Source organism: Punica granatum, chromosome 5, assembly GCF_007655135.1.
Source record: "Punica granatum isolate Tunisia-2019 chromosome 5, ASM765513v2, whole genome shotgun sequence".
NCBI lineage: Eukaryota > Viridiplantae > Streptophyta > Magnoliopsida > Myrtales > Lythraceae > Punica > Punica granatum.
In genome coordinates this window covers 3,125,503-3,145,900 of record NC_045131.1, presented here as the reverse complement: position 1 = coordinate 3,145,900, position 20,398 = coordinate 3,125,503, and the positions used below count along the sequence as shown (strand labels likewise).

Below are 20,398 nucleotides of genomic sequence, written 5' to 3'. Positions count from 1 at the left end.
CATGCAATGAAAGGTCTCGACTATGCCAAGATCTTTTGCTCCGATACCATGAAGAATATCAAATATAATATGAGAGGAGAGAAATGAGATGTCGAAACATAGTGGCCAGAAGCTAAAGTTACGAGAATTTATTGTTTAGACTTACTCACTAACTCATCGAATACGCAGAATTACTAGTCTATTTATAGGCTTAGGAAGCAATCGAACTAGGAAAGAAATAATATCAAAATACTATCATAAAATCTAAATGCGATGCTAATAAATCCTAATGATACCAATTAACCTAATTGATTGATACAATCTTATTCAAATGTTATATTTCCAAATATCGTAAACTAATATCTCCAATAGTCCCCCTTCAGATGAACATGAAGTGCAACAAAATGTTCATCTTGCACATGATTTTAATCTTCATAATTTCATGATCTGATCAATTGAACAATAACTTTTGTCTGCAACTAAATTTTGCGGTGATGATAAAAAGGAGTTTCTTTGACTCCAACAAAAACTCTTCATTATTTCTTTAGACGAAGGCAATGCATGTGATCGATGCACGCTCTTCAAATCCCGACTTCAATTGGTGGTTGCCGCGGGCTTATCCTGAGCGACCTGCTCTGATACCAAGTTATTGTTTATCATATGAGGAAATATAACATTTGAATAAGCTTGTATCAATTAATTAGGTTAATTGGTATCATTAGAAATTACTATTATCTGATTTGATTTTTCATAATAATATGAGATATTCCAATATCTTATTTGATTCTCCCTAATAGACCCCTTCTTCAAAAGTGTCATTAAGGACACCTCCAATTTCATTTCTAAGATTGCAGGCTCATTTTTAAGGTCAGGGTCAAAATTGCGTGCAATCTCAGTACTAAATAGGCAAAATAATGCATAGAAGCAACCGACTATGGTACTATACTACGAATTATTGAGTTCGTTCTGAATAAAATTATTGAGGTATTGTTTCCCATTTTGTTTTCTTTTTTTTTTAAATTTATTAATCAAACGGAGAAACCATTCAGGAAAGACAGAGAAAAAAAAAGATATAAAGAGGTTTAAGGCGAAAGCAATCTGTTTTGAAAAGGAGGATTTTTTTATGCGCTTCAGACGAGCAGCTTTGCGCGTGGCTGCATGTCCCATGCACGTAAAGAAGTTGGTAGAATTTATTAGACTTTCGAGATAACGGTAAGGTAACTGTTATTCGAAAGAATGATACAATGACGTGACTTGCGTTGCACCAATTAGAGGAAGCGTGTTGCTGCACCGCCCAAGGTGGGGGCCACTGTTCGAAACACCTCATCATACACACAGATAAAACAACAGACGGAAACCACCCTCACCTCACCTTTAATTTGTCGACCAGGTTCAGCGGACAAACGGCAGACCGACGGCGTCAGTAGCCCAAACAGCCCTATTCTAGACAAAGTCTAAGTCTCACGTGCCAAATGTCAAGAGCCCTATGCCACGTAAGGGGACTTTGCTATTCAGTTTGCTCACGTGGCCAAGGCCAATGTAGACGCCTCACAAGGTGTTGTCACTGGCCCGACCTAGACGGACGATTATGCCCCCAGGAGGACACGCCACTTTTCTAACGCTAATGGAGTGAAGACCCCCGGCCCGAATTAATATATTTAGCAGGTTCTTCGATCCATAATGACGAAGATGGGAGGTAATAAAATATTAATATCCCAGTCCCAAGTGTTTTTTGTTTTTTTTGTTTTACCGGGAAAAGGAGTTACAGTTTTAGAGACCTGGCTTTATATATTTTTAACTGGCCTTTTATGTGTTCGTTTTCTTCTCTCATTTTTCTCTGTTCTTGGGAAGGGTTTGTTTTTGGCTTTCATTTTTATCAGGGCCTTTACATGACCAATTCAGATCTCCAGCATTGACTCATTTTTTGCCCAGGTAGGGCTTTGATTGATGCTGTGGAATTTTCTGGTTTTTTTTTTCTCTTTCTTGTTCTCTTGGGTGTTCTTTATTTTATTTATTTAGATTTTAGATTAAGGTATTTTAGTCCAGCAACAGTAGAGAATAAAGTGGCATTATCTGAGGAGGCTTTGAGAGAGAATGTGGGGATTTTCTGTTTTTCCATTGATGCCATTTCTTACCTACTCTGTTTTTTCATTTCTCACACGGTAATTGATCTGCCACCTACAGCTCCAGCACCGTTACTTCCTTCCCCTGAGATAACAGCTTCAGCTGCGTGCCAAGGTGTTATTGAAGATGATGCTTTCGATCTCAAGAGGTGGTGATCTTCATCTTCTTCTCTCTTTCTGATCTTATGTGTTCCCTCCAATCAGATATTATTGTACTTTGTTAAACCTCTCTTGCTCGCATGAGCAGGCATGAAATGGGGTTCAAGATCTCAATAAGTAACCTCCAAAAGGAGAGAGAAAGAAGGAAATACCTTTACCTGAGGCTCCGAGATGGAGATGGAGAAAAGAGCTGAAGCAGCGCCCCCTAGCCCCAATTCCTGGGTCCCGGAGACCCCCATTAAGCCCATTCCACCAAGACCAGAGCCGATCTGCAAAGACATGCAAGAACATCCGCAAGGCCTACAAGAGTGCTCGGACTCGGAGGAATTCCCGCCAGGTTTCGCCCCAAGAGCTCAGGCAGATGAGTTCTCGGGCCACGGCTCGAGTGGCAGGGCAGAGATCGATGCAGGGCTCAACTTCGAGGCCCTACTTTCAAGTGGTGACAGTACTTTGTGGCCGGGCATGGCTGCCACAGCCACTGCTGCGGCCATGAACATGAACGTGCCTTTCTTGAGCCTGATGGCCCTTGCAGATGCCGCCGTCACTGGAAGTTCACAGAAAGACTTCACTCGTGCAACAAATGGATCTTTCACCTGCTTCTCAGACTCCTACCTTAAAGGCAACTGGCTACCCTCTGAACCAGCAAAATTGAGCAGTTCCTGCTCCGGCTCCAACTTATCGCAGTTTTCTTCGATTAGCGCCAATCACTCTGCACAAAATTCATGTAAGTCGAAAAACTTTATATAACGGCACCTTTATAAGGTTATCGGTAAGGTAATAAGTGATTGATCTGCTGACGTGACACTATACGCGTATTTATTTATTTTATTTTTATTTTAAAAGGAGATGGTGTCACCGCGAGTACTCACTCTCTCTCTGGAGGACACACACATGTGCAGGCCCCACAGAGAAGGCCTTTTGGTCTCTCTTAACGAAACTTTTGCAGCGTTGACTTATCTACTTGAATTCTTTACTTTAATATTTTAATATTATAAATTAATACTTCGTAATATAATTTAAATAACTTGACCTTATATGATTGTATCTAAAGAGAACCCAAAGCACTTCTGAGCAACAGTATATACAGCTAATTCTACTGAAAAGAGTCGCAGGCATAGAATCCCGTTCCTTGTATCTAGCTAGACGGTAATTTGTAAATCCAGAAGTGAACGTGGAAATCTTAAACTGTGGTCATAGAAGATCGTTTAAAATTCAAGGACATAAGAAAACTTGGAAGAAGTTGGAGAGCTTGGTAGGCATACCTCGGAGACTAAAGCAGAAAATCTGAAGAGCGCCAGTATTGCTGTTGTATAATTTTAGAAGCCTAGAGAATAGTATTAAGTTTCATCACCATTCGTGATGCATCCAGTTATGATTATATCAGCTCCACGAGCTGCTACCACTCTTCTGCAACTTTAAGAAAGTCAATACTTAGGCAACCATATATAATGAATGAAGGGTTATATCATAAGATAGAGTTCTAACACTGTAACTCTAGAAATACTTGCTTCATGTGCAAGTTATGAGTGGACTGGTCTTTGTTTCTGGTACATTTGATTCCTCGAAGCGATGATTTTCATACGGAATTCCAATTCGTTATGGTGCATACATTGCCAGCTAGCTCCTTTAGTGATGAATGTGAATCTGATACGAGGATTTTTTATTCCCCAACAGATGGACTTCAAAATCTTCCAGCGCATGCCTATGATGTTAATTTGTCGCCCGGAACACGGGCAGATGCAGCCTCTAATGGAGCAATCCCACACTTTGCACCGATTACTCCAGACAAAGCACTTGGTGCGCAGAGCAGAACGGTTTTTGAAACATATCATTTTGGTGAAAAAGACCAAACAAGTCAGAATCAGTGTTTCAGTGACGGAGATGCTGCTGGAAGGCTAGTCCGAGCAGAACATGTTAAGGAGCTTTTAAAAGTTGCTGCAGATGCTCCATCTGCTGATGTTTCCACCTCACCAAATGAGGATAATAAAATTGAGAAGGTAGATGATCAAGGCATAAGCAAAACGCCACAACAGAAACCTAGGCGGAAGAAGCACAGGCCCAAGGTTGTTTCTGAGGGAAAGGCCAGGAGGACTCCAAAGCCCAGAACGCCAAGAACTGCAGGTACTGAGGGAGAGACTAGAGTCAAGAGGAAATATGTGCGAAGAAAGGGAATTGAAAAACCACCTCCATCTTTGCCAACAGAAGTAGCTGAAGATGCTGGCGGACAGAACAGAGATGAACCTTTGAAGATGTCATGCAGGAGGGCCTTAAATTTTGATAGTGAACAACAACAAATGAATGACGCTATTGCAGGCCAATCGGTCTGTGTTGGAGCAGCGGAACAGGCAAATGCAGATGATCAACTTCCCCAAAGAATTGAAGTAAAGGTTGGAGATGCTACCAAAGGCATAGCCCATGAACTCAGTCACGGTGTGAATCAGAAGCCGACAGAAGACACACCATTCCTAGAAAGCCAGGATCCAGGCATAACACGCCCTGCCCAAACTCGCTTCCAGCAAGAGAAACTAGACTCCCATTGTCCAGCAATGAGTTTGCCAGGAGACCAAGTGAATGCTCCTAGTGCACCTGATCTTATACAAATGAAAACACTGACCAGTCCAAACAAGCCATTTGCGACTGACGGTGAGCAGCCAACAGATTCGAAGAGAAAATGCTGTGATCCTAGTGAACAAATTAGAAATGGATACATGAATATGTTAGGGATTCAGTTCAACAGCTTACAAGCATATGAGTCAGTACCTCGGCTTTGCTTTCCGCCTATACACAAGAAAAAAAGAACTGAGAAAGGGCAGATCTCTGCATCTGGCACGTCATCTTCCATGAAGAGCAAAATGGTTAAAAGACTAGGGATCACAAGCTGCCTAGATGCTGAGAGAGCCAACCTTATTGCATCAAAAGTTGACCAAAGTGAAGCTATACTACAAGAAAGGGGGACAGAACTTCAGGACGAGCAGCAAACCGTGGGCTGTATGCTGGCATTTTCTCAGACAGAGAGGTCGACGAAGAAGCGATCTAGGGGCCTCACTCGGGTTCGTGACTTAGCTTCACTAAGCAAACTGACAGAATATTGCATGATGCCAACTTACCCCCTGCAACAGTCAGCAACAGATGACAGGTCACAAAATACTCACACATGTATGCAAGCGCTACTCATGGAGATGAATGCAAAGCTATCGAGAAGGAAACGGACCAAGAGACATCCTTTGGTTAATTCAGCCTACTCAAGGGCTTTGACGCTGCAGCTGAATGGAAGGGTTCAAATGCATCGCAATCATCAGAGAGCTGCCGCCCATACACTAGGTATACATTTATACAAAAGAAATGGCTTCTCTGATCAGTGAAGTTTTCTCACGACCACTTATTATTCCTTGGTCACTGAAATTTTAATTCCTTGCAGGTCATCAACCAGAATTACTTTGGAAGCATATCAGTCCAGTTGATGCAATCATAAAGCTACTGGAGAATCTAGATATCAACAGAGAAAGTAGCGAAAATGCACATCAGGAGCAAAACGCACTTATCCCTTATGGATTTGGAAAGCAGGACCACCAAAACATGCTGGTTCTCTATAGGGGGGATGGCACCATTGTGCCCTTTGACGGTCCATTCGACCCCGCCAAGAAAAGACGACCAAGGCCAAAAGTTGATCTTGATGAAGAAACCACTAGAGTGTGGAAGCTTTTATTGGAGGATATAAGCAGTCAAGGTATTGATGGGACAGATGAAGAGAAAGCAAGATGGTGGCAGGAGGAACGAAGAGTCTTCAAAGGACGCACTGATTCATTCATTGCACGCATGCATCTTGTACAAGGTATGGAATTCAGCTCCTTCATTTTTCCTGATATTCATCTTACATGAAGGCAATCCTTTTGAGTCAAATCTTTTCTTATTAACACAAACCCACTCTCAAGAAACAAGAAATATTAAGATGGTGATGTGAGGGACAGACAGAGAGGAGTACACCACAAGACACAGTAAACAAGAATATTCAAGTATAAGACACTAACCTTCCCAAACCCGTTCACCAAATGCATCTGTGCCACTGGCTCCTTGATCCCTAGATTAAGGTACAAGATCCCAAACATATTTTCATAAGAAGGTACTATGAAACAAGAGAAATAATGAATAAAGCAAGAAATACACCAACTGAGCTATAACCTTGAGAACATAAACCATCTGCTTGTACTTTGGCTGCTGGATTTCTTTGACCATAAGCTCTAGACGAGTATGACCATGCAAATCCCAAGCGTTAAGGAAAACAGAATTGCAAGATTACCTTGGGTTTAGTCAGTGTCACTGCAGAAACTCCCCCCTATCTACTCAGCTTCAAATATCACTTACCAATTTAACCTGGCCAAAACTTTTGCAGGTGATAGACGCTTCTCGCCATGGAAAGGATCAGTTGTTGATTCGGTGGTTGGGGTTTTCCTTACTCAGAATGTGTCGGATCATCTTTCTAGGTAAAATATAGTTTGTGCACTTTTGTCGAACAGAAACCCATCATTCCAATCAATCTAATTCATTTCTGTATCTATTGCAGCTCAGCATTCATGTCACTTGCTGCACGGTTTCCCAAAAATCCAAGGCAAAACCAGTGCTTTGAAGAGGGAACAAGTTCAGTGATCAATGAACCAGATGTATGCACACAGGATCTGGAATACACAAGTAAATGGAGAGAGAAGATGTCAAGTCCTACAATTTGCGACCGCAGTTCTATGACACTCAATGAAGCTGAGAACAGTGATGAAGTAGAGGTTGTCAACAGTGAAGAATCCTTCACAAGAACAGCGGGGAAAATGAGGTCTCTGGATGAATCAAACTGCCACTTCTTAAATTCAAATTCATCCAGAAGCTTTATGGAGATGCAACCTCATTCAACAGTCAATAAATTCACCATAGACAATACAGAATCCATCTGCACTGATGTAGATCGGAAGGCAGAGATTGATGTCATTTCATCTCAGGAGTCCGCAGTGTCATCTCATAATTCCATGGACTTTTTGAAAGCTGTAAGTGATGAAAGAAAAGGATCGAGCTCAGACAACTCAGAGACAGATGATCTGACAAACAGGTCTAAATTGTCAAAAACAAGCTCAGCCGATGCTCATACACCTTTTATGCAGCTTCTACACTTGGCTGGCTCAAATCTGCACGAAGTTTATGTTCATGAAATCGGGGATATTTCGTCCAATGAGAACTCAAAAGATGCTCTTATAAAATCCCTAAGTAAAGACGACGGAGGTGAAAGGCAAGATATTGATGCCACAAATGCAACGAACTCCATGGTGTTAGAAGATGAATGCTCCCAAGAATCCAGAGAAGGTGGCAAATCTTCTGAGAGCTACAAGGTTGACAGTGGAAGTTGTATGGACGATGGCGTCACAGCAATAAATCAATATACAACTAAATATAAGATTAGGACAGCTGTAAACAAAATTCCCAGTTCTATGAGGTGTAATCAGATTTGCACTGGCAGTACAGTCTCCAAAAACTGCATTGATCAACACCCTGAGCATTTGCTAGAAGTACAATGTCTCAGGGAAGATGACAGAATGGAGGAACCTACTTGCATGCCAAAACTTTCTTGTGAAAACTGGCAAAACAGCTGTTCGAAGAACCTACCAGAAGGCAGTAATCAGGAATCAGTAGAAAGATGTATAAGCGAGCAAGTTCATCCAGCTCCTAAGGAATCCAATGAAATGAATGTAAGAGCTTCAAAAGCAAAAACAGGTGCTGCAGGGAAGGATAGAAAAGTTGAAATCGACTGGGACAGCTTGAGAAGACAGGCAGTATCAAGTGGAAGCAAAAGAGAGAGATCTCAGAACACAATGGACTCAGTAGATTGGGAAGCAGTGAGATGTGCAGACGTAAATGAGATAGCTCAAACCATCAAAGACCGTGGAATGAACAACGTCCTGGCCGGAAGGATACAGGTACAAGTGTAGTGATCCATTGCCAAATTATCAAATTATCCACATACAAAAAGGTTTCTCACCGTATGCTATCTATGCACATTATGCAGGATTTCCTCAACCGACTTGTTGGAGAACATGGAAGCATCGATCTTGAATGGCTGAGGGATGTTCCGCCGGACAAGGCAAAGTAAGAGGGAAAAACATTTATGCTGTTTCTCAAAGTTCATGCTAGGAATTAAGATTTAAAAAAAAAAAAAAACTACTATGTCACGACAATACCTTCAAGAGTATCAGTATTGAAATACAAAGAAAAGCTTCCTCGTGAATGAAAGTCAGGAAGCTTTTTAGTAACCAAAATGAAAGATTCTGAAAACTGTCTTATGGTTGCAGAGAGTACCTGCTAAGCTTTAGGGGCCTGGGACTGAAGAGTGTGGAATGTGTGCGGCTTTTGACACTTCATCACCTTGCTTTCCCTGTAAGTTTAAAGCAATAAGTTAGATATACCAACAATGTAATGCCTGATGATAAAAGTTTCTTTGTATTTTGAATAGGTAGATACAAATGTTGGCCGTATTGCTGTAAGGCTAGGATGGGTCCCTCTACAGCCACTGCCTGAGTCACTTCAGCTGCATCTTTTAGAACTGTGAGTATCAGTGAACATCAGATAACTGATCTGAAAATGTAAAGCCCTAATCCTACTGTCATATACAGGTACCCAGTGTTGGAATCTATTCAGAAGTATCTCTGGCCACGACTGTGCAAGCTTGACCAAAGAACTCTGTATGATAACCACTCTCCAAATTTTAACATAGAATAGCTCCATATTCAGTTCAGGATACCTGATATAAGATGCTTATTTGTTTCCTGGAATATTTGCTGACAGGTACGAGCTGCATTACCAGATGATAACATTTGGAAAGGTTTGTTATATGATTTTTCAAGGTCGTCTCTCAGAACTAAAGCTAACAGTAGGGTTATCAAATTCATGCAGGTCTTTTGCACAAAAAGCAAACCAAATTGCAATGCATGTCCTATGAGAGGAGAATGCAGACATTTTGCCAGTGCATTTGCAAGGTAAAATATACCAATCTTTTCAGAATTAAAAATTCTACTGCAACATCCCAATTCTATAAAAAGCAATGGTGATTCTAGCAATCTTTTTTTAATGTTCAATTAATGAAAAAACCTAGAACTAGACAGACAAGCCTCTAAGAGATGTCTAGACCTCTTTAACTCATATTGATATTAACAGGTGGGAGTAATTTTATTGGAAGAAGTAATAATCATGTTCTTGCAGCTCATAGAAATAACCTGAAAAGGAAATTTCTGAACCAAATTGACCCCTTGATTTTGAATGCAGTGCAAGGCTTGCTCTGCCAGGTCCAGAGCAGAAGAGCATAGTTGGTTCATCAGAGACAGTAACACCCACCAATAATACTGAGCCACTGCAGCTGCCTTCACCTCTGGCAACCGATAATTCACAAAAACAATTAGCAAGATATGGACAAAGTAACTGTCAGCCTATTATTGAAGAACCTGCATCGCCAGGGCCAGAGTGCACACATGTAGTTGAAAATGACAGAGAAGAAATAGACTTGGAAGATTTTGATGAAATTCCTACAATCAAACTAAATATTGAAGAGTTCACCCAGAATTTACAGAACTATATGCAGCAGAACATGGAACTTCAAGAAGGTGACATGTCAAAGGCCCTAGTTGCTCTAACCCCAGAGGCTGCATCTATTCCTGCACCTAAGCTTAAAAACGTGAGTCGGCTACGAACAGAGCACCTAGTGTAAGTCAAAATCTCTTCTCCCATAGTTAGATAATGAAGCATGGAAACTTTTGCGTGCACGACTTCAAGCCCTCTATCGTCAAGTTCTCCATTCAAATTGAATATCATCATTCCACCCCTATGTTGATTATTGTTTCAAATTTTTTGCATGACTACTTCCCAAATTGAAAAGTCAGGCATTAGAAGCTTAATTAGTGAATATGCGATAATTAGCAAAGCATGGGCAAGTCCAGAGCATAAGTAATAACCATGCTGGAAAATTATAGATCGTTTAAGTCCTCTTTAAGTAATTGTTCCTGAAATTCTTTTATGCACGAGAGTTGTCACACCTAAAGAAAATATTCTTGAAAATATCTGACAGTACACCAAATGATTTCTCTTCAATCATGCAGGTATGAAATTCCTGATGGCCATCCTCTTTTGAATGGAGTAAGTTCCTTTTGTATCTTCATGTCAATGAAAATCACAAGCACTTAAGAGTGTATTCTTTAATCAACTATGCTTGACTGCAGCTTGATAAATTAGAACCAGATGATCCATGCAAATACCTCCTTGCCATCTGGACACCAGGTGAGTCAAAAGCATCAACATTTTAAGTGGCCTAATTCTGTATTATTATGTGAAGCTGCATTTCCTGCGGAACAAACTTAAAGAAGTCCCTTTGGGTGTCTAATGTTCCAACCAGGCGAAACAGCAAACTCGATTGAACCCCCAGAACAGAAGTGCAACTCCCAGGAGGTTGGTGCACTTTGTAACGACAAAACATGTTTCTCATGCCACTGTGTTCGAGAAGCAAACTCTCAAACCGTCCGGGGGACCATTTTGGTATGCTCTGCATTTAACAACCCTTTTTCCCTACAATGCATGACCCAAATTTTCTTTAAAAAGAGAGGGGGGGGGGGGGGGGGGGGGGGGGGGGGGGGGGGGGGGGGGGGGGGGGTCAACCTACATTGATGAGTCACAGAAAATTGACGATTAATATTTCCCATTTATCAGATACCATGCCGGACTGCTATGAGAGGGAGCTTTCCACTTAATGGCACCTATTTTCAAGTAAATGAGGTTGGTCTTCATTAAAGGTATCCATACTCACAAAAATTTGTTCTAATATTACGACTCAGCCCTAAAACCTGACCAATGCAGGTATTTGCTGACCACGAGTCCAGTCTTCACCCCATTGATGTTCCCAGGGATTGGTTGTGGAAACTTCAGAGACGAACAGTATACTTTGGGACCTCCATACCAGCAATATTTAAAGGTAAATGTTCAGAAAATATTATCACATTGATCTAAGGAGTTTCAGTCGAGACTAATTCATCTTCATTTCTTACAGGCTTATCAACAGAAGGCATTCAACACTGCTTCTGGAGAGGTATGCCACAAAGCCCATTCTCTCTGGAAGATAAAAGTCCTAATGTCAATGCTTTTTCTCCAAAAATGGCATCCCTATCCATCTAGCTCTTTAAGTATAACTAGGTAAAAGATCCCAAAACACTAACGTCATTTTCTTTCCCCATTCAGAAAATTTAGCTGCAGCCTAAGATTCTACAATGAGCAAATAATTTACTTGCACGGAAATGTACAGGAGGATAAGGACTTGCTATACTGAGTCTAACTTGCCTCCAATCATATGAAAATTTCCCCATAAAGAAAATGACCAACAGCCCACCTTATAGCCGAGGCTGCTCCACAAATAATAAGCAGGGTGGTGCAGAATGATGATTCCTCATTACAAAAGCCAAATTCCTTTCCTTTAAGGAATTGAATTTCCCCCCAAAACAAACACCAAGAAATGCTGATATCATGAACAAAATACCTCCTTATTTTCAATTCTTGGTTGCATCTTACCAGGGGTATTATTAGTTAAAAGAGGGAAAAAGAGTTGTTGTCTATTAGCTCAAGCCTTTGCTGACATGGGTTTGCAGGATATGTTTGCGTGAGGGGATTTGACAGGCAGACCCGAGCACCCCGCCCTTTGATGGCCAGGCTGCATTTTCCAGCCAGTAAGCTGCCTAGGACAAGAGGCAAACCAGATGATGGGTTGTAATTGATGGACTTCATAGTGTTTGACATCAAAACCAGCAGGTCCAGAGCCATTTCTTTGTTGTCAGAGCAGGAAAAAGAAAATGTTTATTACTGGAGTTGGCTCGATTGACATGTTCAATAACCCTTGGGCCAAACATCCTTGCATAAGGATTGTCCAATGTAGATGATTGATTAGGTTATTGTAACTTTGTCGTAGTCAACAATGGCGCAGCGCCAATATGGGAGCTGTTCTTTTACTCACAGCGCATTAATCAAAATGTGTAAAATTGCAAAATATGTGCAGCCATTTTCAGGAAAATGTGGGAGAGATTGGACTATATAATCACCACAAGCTGATAAACAAAGGAGAGACAGCGACGGGAAAATTTGCATTGTTGAAGATCTCCAACCAGTAGGAACAAAACTGGTCAAAGTTTTCAAGCTGAGTGGCTGTTTGATTTAATTTTTCACATTAGAACGAGGATAAGTGCTCATTGTTTAAGTTCCCAACTGAGAAGAAGAGCCCCCATTTTGTTATGATATCCTTGAGCCTAAGCACTCACAAGCTAAACTAATTAGCCCAGGATACAACCTAAGGTTATATCTCAGAGTTCACTTCATGAAACTTTATGAACTGAGAAGGCATTCAGAGCGGTGGTAAAACCTACAGTCTGATCCTAATTCCAGATACCGATGAGTAGGAACCATATAAGTCATTTAAGGCTATGTCTGGCAGAATGGGTAACACTTCATGGTAGACAGTCAATAGTTATTTCCCACGAAATCGAGTCTAAAAGAATGAAAAGAACTTGAGCTCTTAGTGATCGACTAATTGACCCTAACGCACGGTTCGGACTGATATCTTGAAATCAATAGACTAACTCCAGCAGGAACTCCCTATAAATGTAATTAATGAGCTGCGACCAAAAGGAATGACGAGCACAGATCAGTTCTAGAGCAACAACCTCGGATGAGTACTGGCTGTCTGAATAAGGTAAAAGCGCCGGTACGAAGCCTATGACTGATATAAATCAACCTAATGACACGTAAATCTGGCATACATAAAATGGAACTTCAACATAACAGCCTATGTATAGTGGAGTATCTGCAGATTTTAAATCAAAAGCTAATGTTATATGCATCGAGGTGATCACCTAATTTAAATGTGAAAGCGTCGTTGAGAGCTGCTACGTGCTTTGAAATGCGAAGATTGTGCGCAATTGGCTTGCTACTGCCTCGGCAGGATGAATCAGGATATTGCATGACTAGATTTGACCTGACTGTCTGCCAGGAATTGAGATGATTGATGCTAACATTATCCTCTACAAGTCAGCTAGTGCACAATACTGAGATGCACCGGAAAATGTAACCAGCAACCGGTCAAAGCAATGACAGCTTTAGCCAAGCGGCTTATGGGAGGAACTGAGCTATGTCAGCATTTCATCAACGTGGCTATTAACTGAAACACATTGGATGATTCAAATATGGTGAAATGGCAGTACGAATCAGTAGACTGTCAATGGAAGACAGATAAGCATTTCTGGCAGCAGAAAACGCGCTGTGTGCTCTATCAGCGGCCATGGAAGCAATCAAAGCATGCAATAGAAAACAGAGCCAAATGCATTTCAAATGGAACAGAGCTCGGGAAGCTAATATGAATCGAAGCAGGAAGATTCGTGCATCTAACTCGAAGCGGGGCGTAGTTATCGTAAGAACTAGGGAACAATATCCAAATCAATGATCGGAAGAGATTAAGCAAGCATAAAGCATGATCACAGATCTAGAATCGTACCTGTTGGATCGATTGATGGAGAAGGAAGGAGGGGGAGAAGGCGGGAGAGGAAAATGCTTCCCGCATGACGGACGAGAGAGATCTTTCTGATAGAGGATGCGCAGATTTTGCCGCCATGGCGCCAATTTTTCATCTGTTTTCTTTCCCTCCTAAATTTGTGAGGCAGGAAACGTGGCCCGTTGCTGGCACAGCGATAGCTCGGGGCTAAGGCCCGCTGTCTCTTTGTCATTTTCCGGTGGATCAGGCCCGTTCTTTCTTTCTTTTTTTTACCCGGTAGGATGAAAAACGGGGCCAAATCCCGAGACTAACGGAGGGGGAAAAAATAATAACAATATGATGATGATGCTAATGATAATGACATTAATAATAACTCCTAGGCCAATCGGGCATTGCAGATGCTGATTGAAATAAGATTTCAATGACAATTTTGAAAAATTTCACGTCACCATGTTGACACGCAAGTTCCTTTCGTAGCATTCATGTCTCCCTCAACTAGCTTCCCTATAGCGTCCACCATCATCGATATACAAGGGGCACTCCGAGTCCGAGCAGGACTCGCAATAAGTTCGTGAACTAGCATGGAGTCAACTTCTAGCACCTCTTGACGCTAACCGAGGCCCCTGTATGTTCCAACCCCTTCAGCGCACTCCGCAATTTGGCACCACTCGATGGTAATTGAGCTCCCCGTATGTTCCAAATCCGTCTACCGAGGGTTGAGGTGCTATTTCGAAGTTGTGTGAATATCTAGGTTATTACCGAGTACTTCCATCCCTAACAAGACCCCAAACCCAGCTTCACTCAATAGACATTAAGGCCGATCATTTTATTTGAGGATATATCTTAGCAAATATTGGTTTTGCATATAACAACGATACCCCTCCTTTTAAATATGAGGATTACCAGTTTACCCCCCCAAAAAAAATGATGATTGCCATCCTTTTTTATTTTTATTTTTATAGATGATGATTACCATTCGTATTTTGTTGGTGTAGCAACGTACTCAGTGTCGTATATAATATATCAACATTTTAAAATTTCAGGAAAAAAATTAAAGAGTATATAGCGCAATAGTGCAGGATTTCGCCTAATAATTTATAGATTTCACGTTTGATATTCAGTGGAACTACAAGTACTCCTTTATTAGCTATTAGGTTATATTTATTGTATTAAGCTCATGCACCTCCCTTATAACTAAAAAAATTCAAAAAAAATCTTTAGTTATAAAAAATGAATAATTCAAAAAAAAAAAGGAACTCCAATAACGATTGAGATCCCTCTGGAAGCATGGGGGCCTCATCGGTTGCCATTATCAGTCATCACCATACCTGAGATCACATTTCTCTCATCTGTTGCGCTAGTTGTTACTTTCTTTGTCGTTTCGATTGCTTCCTCCTTTAGCTTTGATGGACTCTACTAGAATCAACAGTTGGCATCCATGAGGTTTAATTGTACAAAAACCATAAAAACTTAAGTCTACTCCAACATTGATTCGATCAATATAGATTGATTGATTTTAAGTAAGTCGATCCAATAAGTCTTAGCGGGTCGGGCGGTTTGTTATGTTTAAGTTTTTAAATGATTCGGTTGTCAAAGATTGAAGATTTTATTGTATCTAATTGCTTTTTATGCACGTTGTTTCATTTTATTCGAATTGGACTGATAAATCAATTTTTTAAATAGAGTCGACCCGATAAGACTTATAAAAAAACTATCAGGTCAAACCATGAATGAACGTCTTTTGGAAAGGAGGCCACTAATATTTTATTATTTTATTTATATTTCAGTACAACGTACTTATATTTATTTTCATGTGAGACTTATTGATCCGTTAAGGATTGATTTTAAGCGAGCCAATCCAATAAGTCTTATCGGATCACTAACGGGTTGGATTGTTCTGCTTCGATTTTTTAACAGTTTGGGGATCGATGATTTATGATTTTATTGTATTTAATTGCTTTATATGCACATTTGTTTCATTCAAATCGCATTAGACCGGTAAGACTTGTTTTTAATGGAGTCTACCTGATAAGGCTTAATGGGACATTATTGGGCAAGTTCGTAAAGGAACGCCTTTTAGCGGGGATTCCTCCAAGACTTTATAATTTTGTTTACATTTAACTACAAAGCAAATATATTTATTTTCATTTAAGGCTTATTGGCACGATAAGGATCGATTTTAAGCGAGCTGACCCTATAAGCCGTAAAGGTCACTAACCGACCAGTTCTTTATGCCTCGATTTTTTAACGTTTCAGCTACCAATGAGTGAAGATTTTATTGTGTTTAATTGCTTTTTACGCATATTTGTTTCGTTTAAATCAAATTCTACTACATGCTTTTAATGGAATCGATCAAATAAGGCTTATCGGATTATTATCGAGCCGATTCGTGAAGGTACGTCTTTTACTAGGAATCCACCTAGAATTTATAATTTTGATTATATTTCACAGTGTACATATATATATATATATATATATATATCTTCAATCAAGGCTTATCTGCTCGATAGGGATCAATTATAAGCAAGCTGACCCAATAAGCCTTAACAGGTCACTAACATGTTGGTTCGTTTTGTGTAAATTTTTTAAACGGTTCAGCTACAAACGATTGAGGATTGTCTTTTAGTAGGGAGCCCACAAGGATTTTATTATTTTATTTATATTTCACTATAACGTACATTTTTTATTTAATTTAAGGCTTATTGATTCAATAAGAATCTATTTTAAGCAAGCCGAACAATAAGCCTTAATAGGTCAGTAACAGGTCGATTCGTTATGCTTCGATTTTTTAACGGTTCGGCTATCAATGATTGAAGATTTTTTTAAAAATTAATTTTTGTATATGCATATTTGTTTTTTAAAAACGAATCGAACTGATAATATATGTTTTTAACGGAGTCGACCCGATAAGGCTTATCGGGTTGGTTTGTGAAGAAACGTCATTTAGCGGGGAGTCCGCCAAGAATTTATAATTTTGCTTATATTTCACTGCAAAGTGCATACTTTTATTTTCATTTAAGGCTTATCGACCCGATAAGGATCAATTTTAGGTGAGTCGACCCAATAAATCCTAACAGGTCACTAAGGGTTGGTTCATTATGTTTCAAATTTTAAAGGGTTTATTGCACCGTATAACCTAACGTTAAGAGATATTCTTAAATTTATCTCAATATCGTTTTTTTGCCTGAGGTATCACAACGTTGCTATTTTCGTTTCACCAACTATTCCTTGGGGCTAGATGGTGACATCAAATTAGCAACGTTAAGTTACCTCAAGTAAAAAATAGACATTGGGATAGATGGAATAATATTTGTCAACGTTGGGCTATATAATGCAATATACCCATTTTTAAACGGTTCGGCTATCAAGATTGAAGATTTTATTGTATTTAATTACTTTTTATGTATATTTGCTTCATTTAATTTGAATCAGATTGATAAGTCATGCTTTTCAATAGAGTCGACCGGATAAGGCTTGTCGAGAAACTATCGAGTCAGATCGTGAAGGAACATCTTTTAGCGAAGGGCCCGCCAAAATTTTATTATTTTCTTTGTATTTCAGTGCAACATGTATAAATTCATTTTCATTTAAGACTTGTTGACCCGTTAAGGATCGATTTCTATCAGGCTTATCGGGTTATAATTGGGCCAGTTCATGATGGTACTTCTTTTACTAGGGAGTCCACCATGAATTTATATTTCACTACAAAATACATATGAGAGGTCATGTGTTGTTTCCGGTTAAAAACATTTGTTTTTGATATATTTTATTTCATTTTATGCATATTTGTTTCATATAAATTGAATGGGACCAATAAGTCACGTTTTTAATGGACTTGACCCCATAAGGCTTATCGGGTCACTATTAGGTCGGTTTGTAAAGGAATGTTTTTTAGCAGGAGGCCCACCAAGATTTTCTTATTTTCTTTATATTTCACTACGAATTTTTTTTTTCATTTAAGGTAGTTTTTTATCGGGTCACTATTAGGTCGGTTTGTAAATGAATGTTTTTTAGCAGGAAGCCCACCAAGATTTTCTTATTTTCTTTATATTTCACTACGAAATATTTTTTTTTTCATTTAAGGTAGTTTAAGCGAGCCGACCCAATTAACCTTAATAGGTCACTTCATTACGCTTCAACTTTTAATGGTTATGCTATAAATGATTGAAGATTTTGTCGCATTTAATTGCTTTATATGGTTATTTGTTTCATTTAAATTGAATCGGACCGGAATGATATGTTTTTAATGGAGTCGTCTCGATAAAGCCTATCGAGTCATGATTGTATCGGTTCGTGAATGAATGTCTTTTAGCTGGGATGCCAGCAAGAATTTATTATCTTCTTTGTATTTCACTACAATCTACGTATATTTATTTTCGTTTTAGGCTTATTGACCGAATATGGATCAATTCTGAGCGAGCCGACCCAACAAGCCTTAATGACTCACTAATGGGTGGGTACGTTATGCCTCGATCTTTTAATGGTTTGGCTATCAGTGATGGAAGATTTTATTGTATTCAATTGCTTTTTTTTTTTTGTATATTTGCCTCATTTTAAATCGAATCGAATCGATACAACTTCTTTTTAATGGAGGCGACCCCATAAGGCTTATCGGGTCGGTTCGTGAAGGAAAGTCTTTTACAGGAAAGTCCACCAAGAATTTATAATTTTATTTATATTTCACTACAATATACATTTATATAATTTTTCATTTAAGGCTTATCGACCCGGTAGGGATTGATTGTAAGCGAGATGACCCAATAAGCCTTAACGGTAACTAATAGGTCGGTTCGTTTCCTGTCAATTTTAAACGGTTCAATTATCAAAGGTTGAAAATTTTATTATATTTTATTGCCTTTTATGTATATTTATTTCATTTAAATTCAATTGGTTCGATGAGTAATATTTTTAATGGAGTCAGCTTGATAAGGCTTATCGAGTCACTATCAGGTCGGCTCGTGAACGAACGTCTTTTATTATGAAGCCCACAATGATTTTATTGTTTTATTTATATTTCACTGCAACGTACATATATATATATGTATTCATTTAAGGCTTATTGACCTGATAATAATCTATTTTAAGCGAGCCGAACGATAAGCCTTAATGAGTCAGCAACGGATTGATTCGTTATGTTTCGATTTTTTAACGGTTCAGCTATCAATGTTTGAAGATTTTCTTTTACATTTAATTGCTTTATATGGAGATCCGTTTCATTTAAAACTAATCGGACTGATAAGACGTGTTTTTAACGCAGTCGACCCAATAAGCCTTATCGGGTCGGTTTGTGAAGAAACGTCATTTAGCGGGGAGTCCGCCAATAATTTATAATTTAGTTTATATTTCACTACAAAGTGCATGCATTTATTTTCATTTAAGGCCTATTGACCAGATAATGATCGATTTTAGGTGAGTCGACCCGATAAATCTTAACGGGTCACTAAGGGGTCGATTCATTATGTTTCAATTTATAAACGGTTCGCATATCAAAGATTGAAGATTTTATTGTATTTAATTGCTTTTTATGTATGTTTGCTTCATTTAATTCGAATCGGATTAATAAGTCATGTTTTTCAATGGAGTCGACCCGATAAGGCTTATCGAGAAACTACCGAGTCGGATCAAGAAAGAACGTCTTTTAGCGAAGGGCCCACCAAAATTTTATTATTTTCTTTATATTTCAGTGCAACAAATATAAATTTATTTTCATTTAAGACTTATCGAACCCGTTAAGGATCGATTTCTATCAGACTTATCGGGTTATAATTGGGCCAGTTCGTTATGGTACTTCTTTTACCTGGGAGTCCGCCATGAATTTATATTTCACTACAAAATATATAAGAGGGGTCATGTTTGTTTCTGGTCAAAAACATATGTTTTTGATGTATTTTATTTCTTTTTATGCATATTTGTTTCATATAAATTGAATTGGACCGATAAGTCATGTTTTTAATGGCCTTGACCCGATAAGGCTTATCGGATCACTATCAAGTCGGTTCGTAAAGGAACGTCTTTTAGTAGGAAGCCCGCCAAGATTATCTTATTTTCTTTATATTTCACTACGAAATATATATATATATATATATTTTTCATTTAAGGCGTATTTTAAGCGAGCCGATCCAATTAACCTTAACTGGTCATTTCATACGTTTCGACTTTTAATGGTTCTGCTATAAATGATTGAGGATTTCGTCGCATTTAATTGCTTTATATGCATATTTGTTTCATTTAAATCGAATCGGACTGGTATGACATGTTTTTAATGGAGTCGTCCCAATAAGGCTAATCAAGTCATGATTGTATCGGTTCGTGAATGAACGTCTTTCAGTTGGGATGCCAAAAAGAATTTAATATCTTCTTTGTATTTCACAACAATCTACGCATATTTATTTTCGTTTTAGGCTTATCGACCAGTTATGGATCAATTTTGAGTGAGCCGACCCAACAAGCCTTACTGGCTCACTAATCGGTGGGTACGTTATGCCTCGACCTTTTAATGGTTTGGCTATCGGCGATGAAAGATTTTATTGTATTCAATTGCTTTTTTTTTTTGTATATTTGCCTCATTTAAATCGAATCGAACTGATACAAC

The 20,398-nt window shown here is 39.1% G+C and overlaps 1 protein-coding gene across 2 annotated transcripts; it reads left to right on the top strand.

The window, feature by feature from the left end:
- The first annotated feature begins 1,664 nt into the window (after positions 1-1,664).
- LOC116206626 (DNA glycosylase/AP lyase ROS1-like) lies at positions 1,665-12,314 on the top strand. Of its 2 annotated transcripts, XM_031539404.1 has the most exons (21): positions 1,668-1,911; positions 2,164-2,251; positions 2,350-2,985; positions 3,936-5,582; positions 5,680-6,093; positions 6,652-6,742; positions 6,823-8,215; positions 8,305-8,384; positions 8,588-8,672; positions 8,749-8,840; positions 8,909-8,977; positions 9,081-9,117; positions 9,189-9,271; positions 9,558-9,992; positions 10,385-10,421; positions 10,505-10,562; positions 10,678-10,817; positions 10,989-11,054; positions 11,136-11,250; positions 11,326-11,364; positions 11,918-12,314. In XM_031539404.1, the coding sequence occupies exons 3-21, from the start codon at positions 2,433-2,435 to the stop codon at positions 12,037-12,039; spliced, it is 5,556 nt and encodes a 1,851-aa protein (XP_031395264.1). In that variant the 5' UTR covers positions 1,668-1,911; positions 2,164-2,251; positions 2,350-2,432; the 3' UTR covers positions 12,040-12,314. The 2 variants fall into 2 exon arrangements, with proteins under 2 accessions (XP_031395265.1, XP_031395264.1); XM_031539405.1 differs by lacking the exons at positions 11,326-11,364; positions 11,918-12,314 and having other exon boundaries at positions 1,665-1,911; positions 10,989-11,071.
- Positions 12,315-20,398: the final 8,084 nt, after the last annotated feature.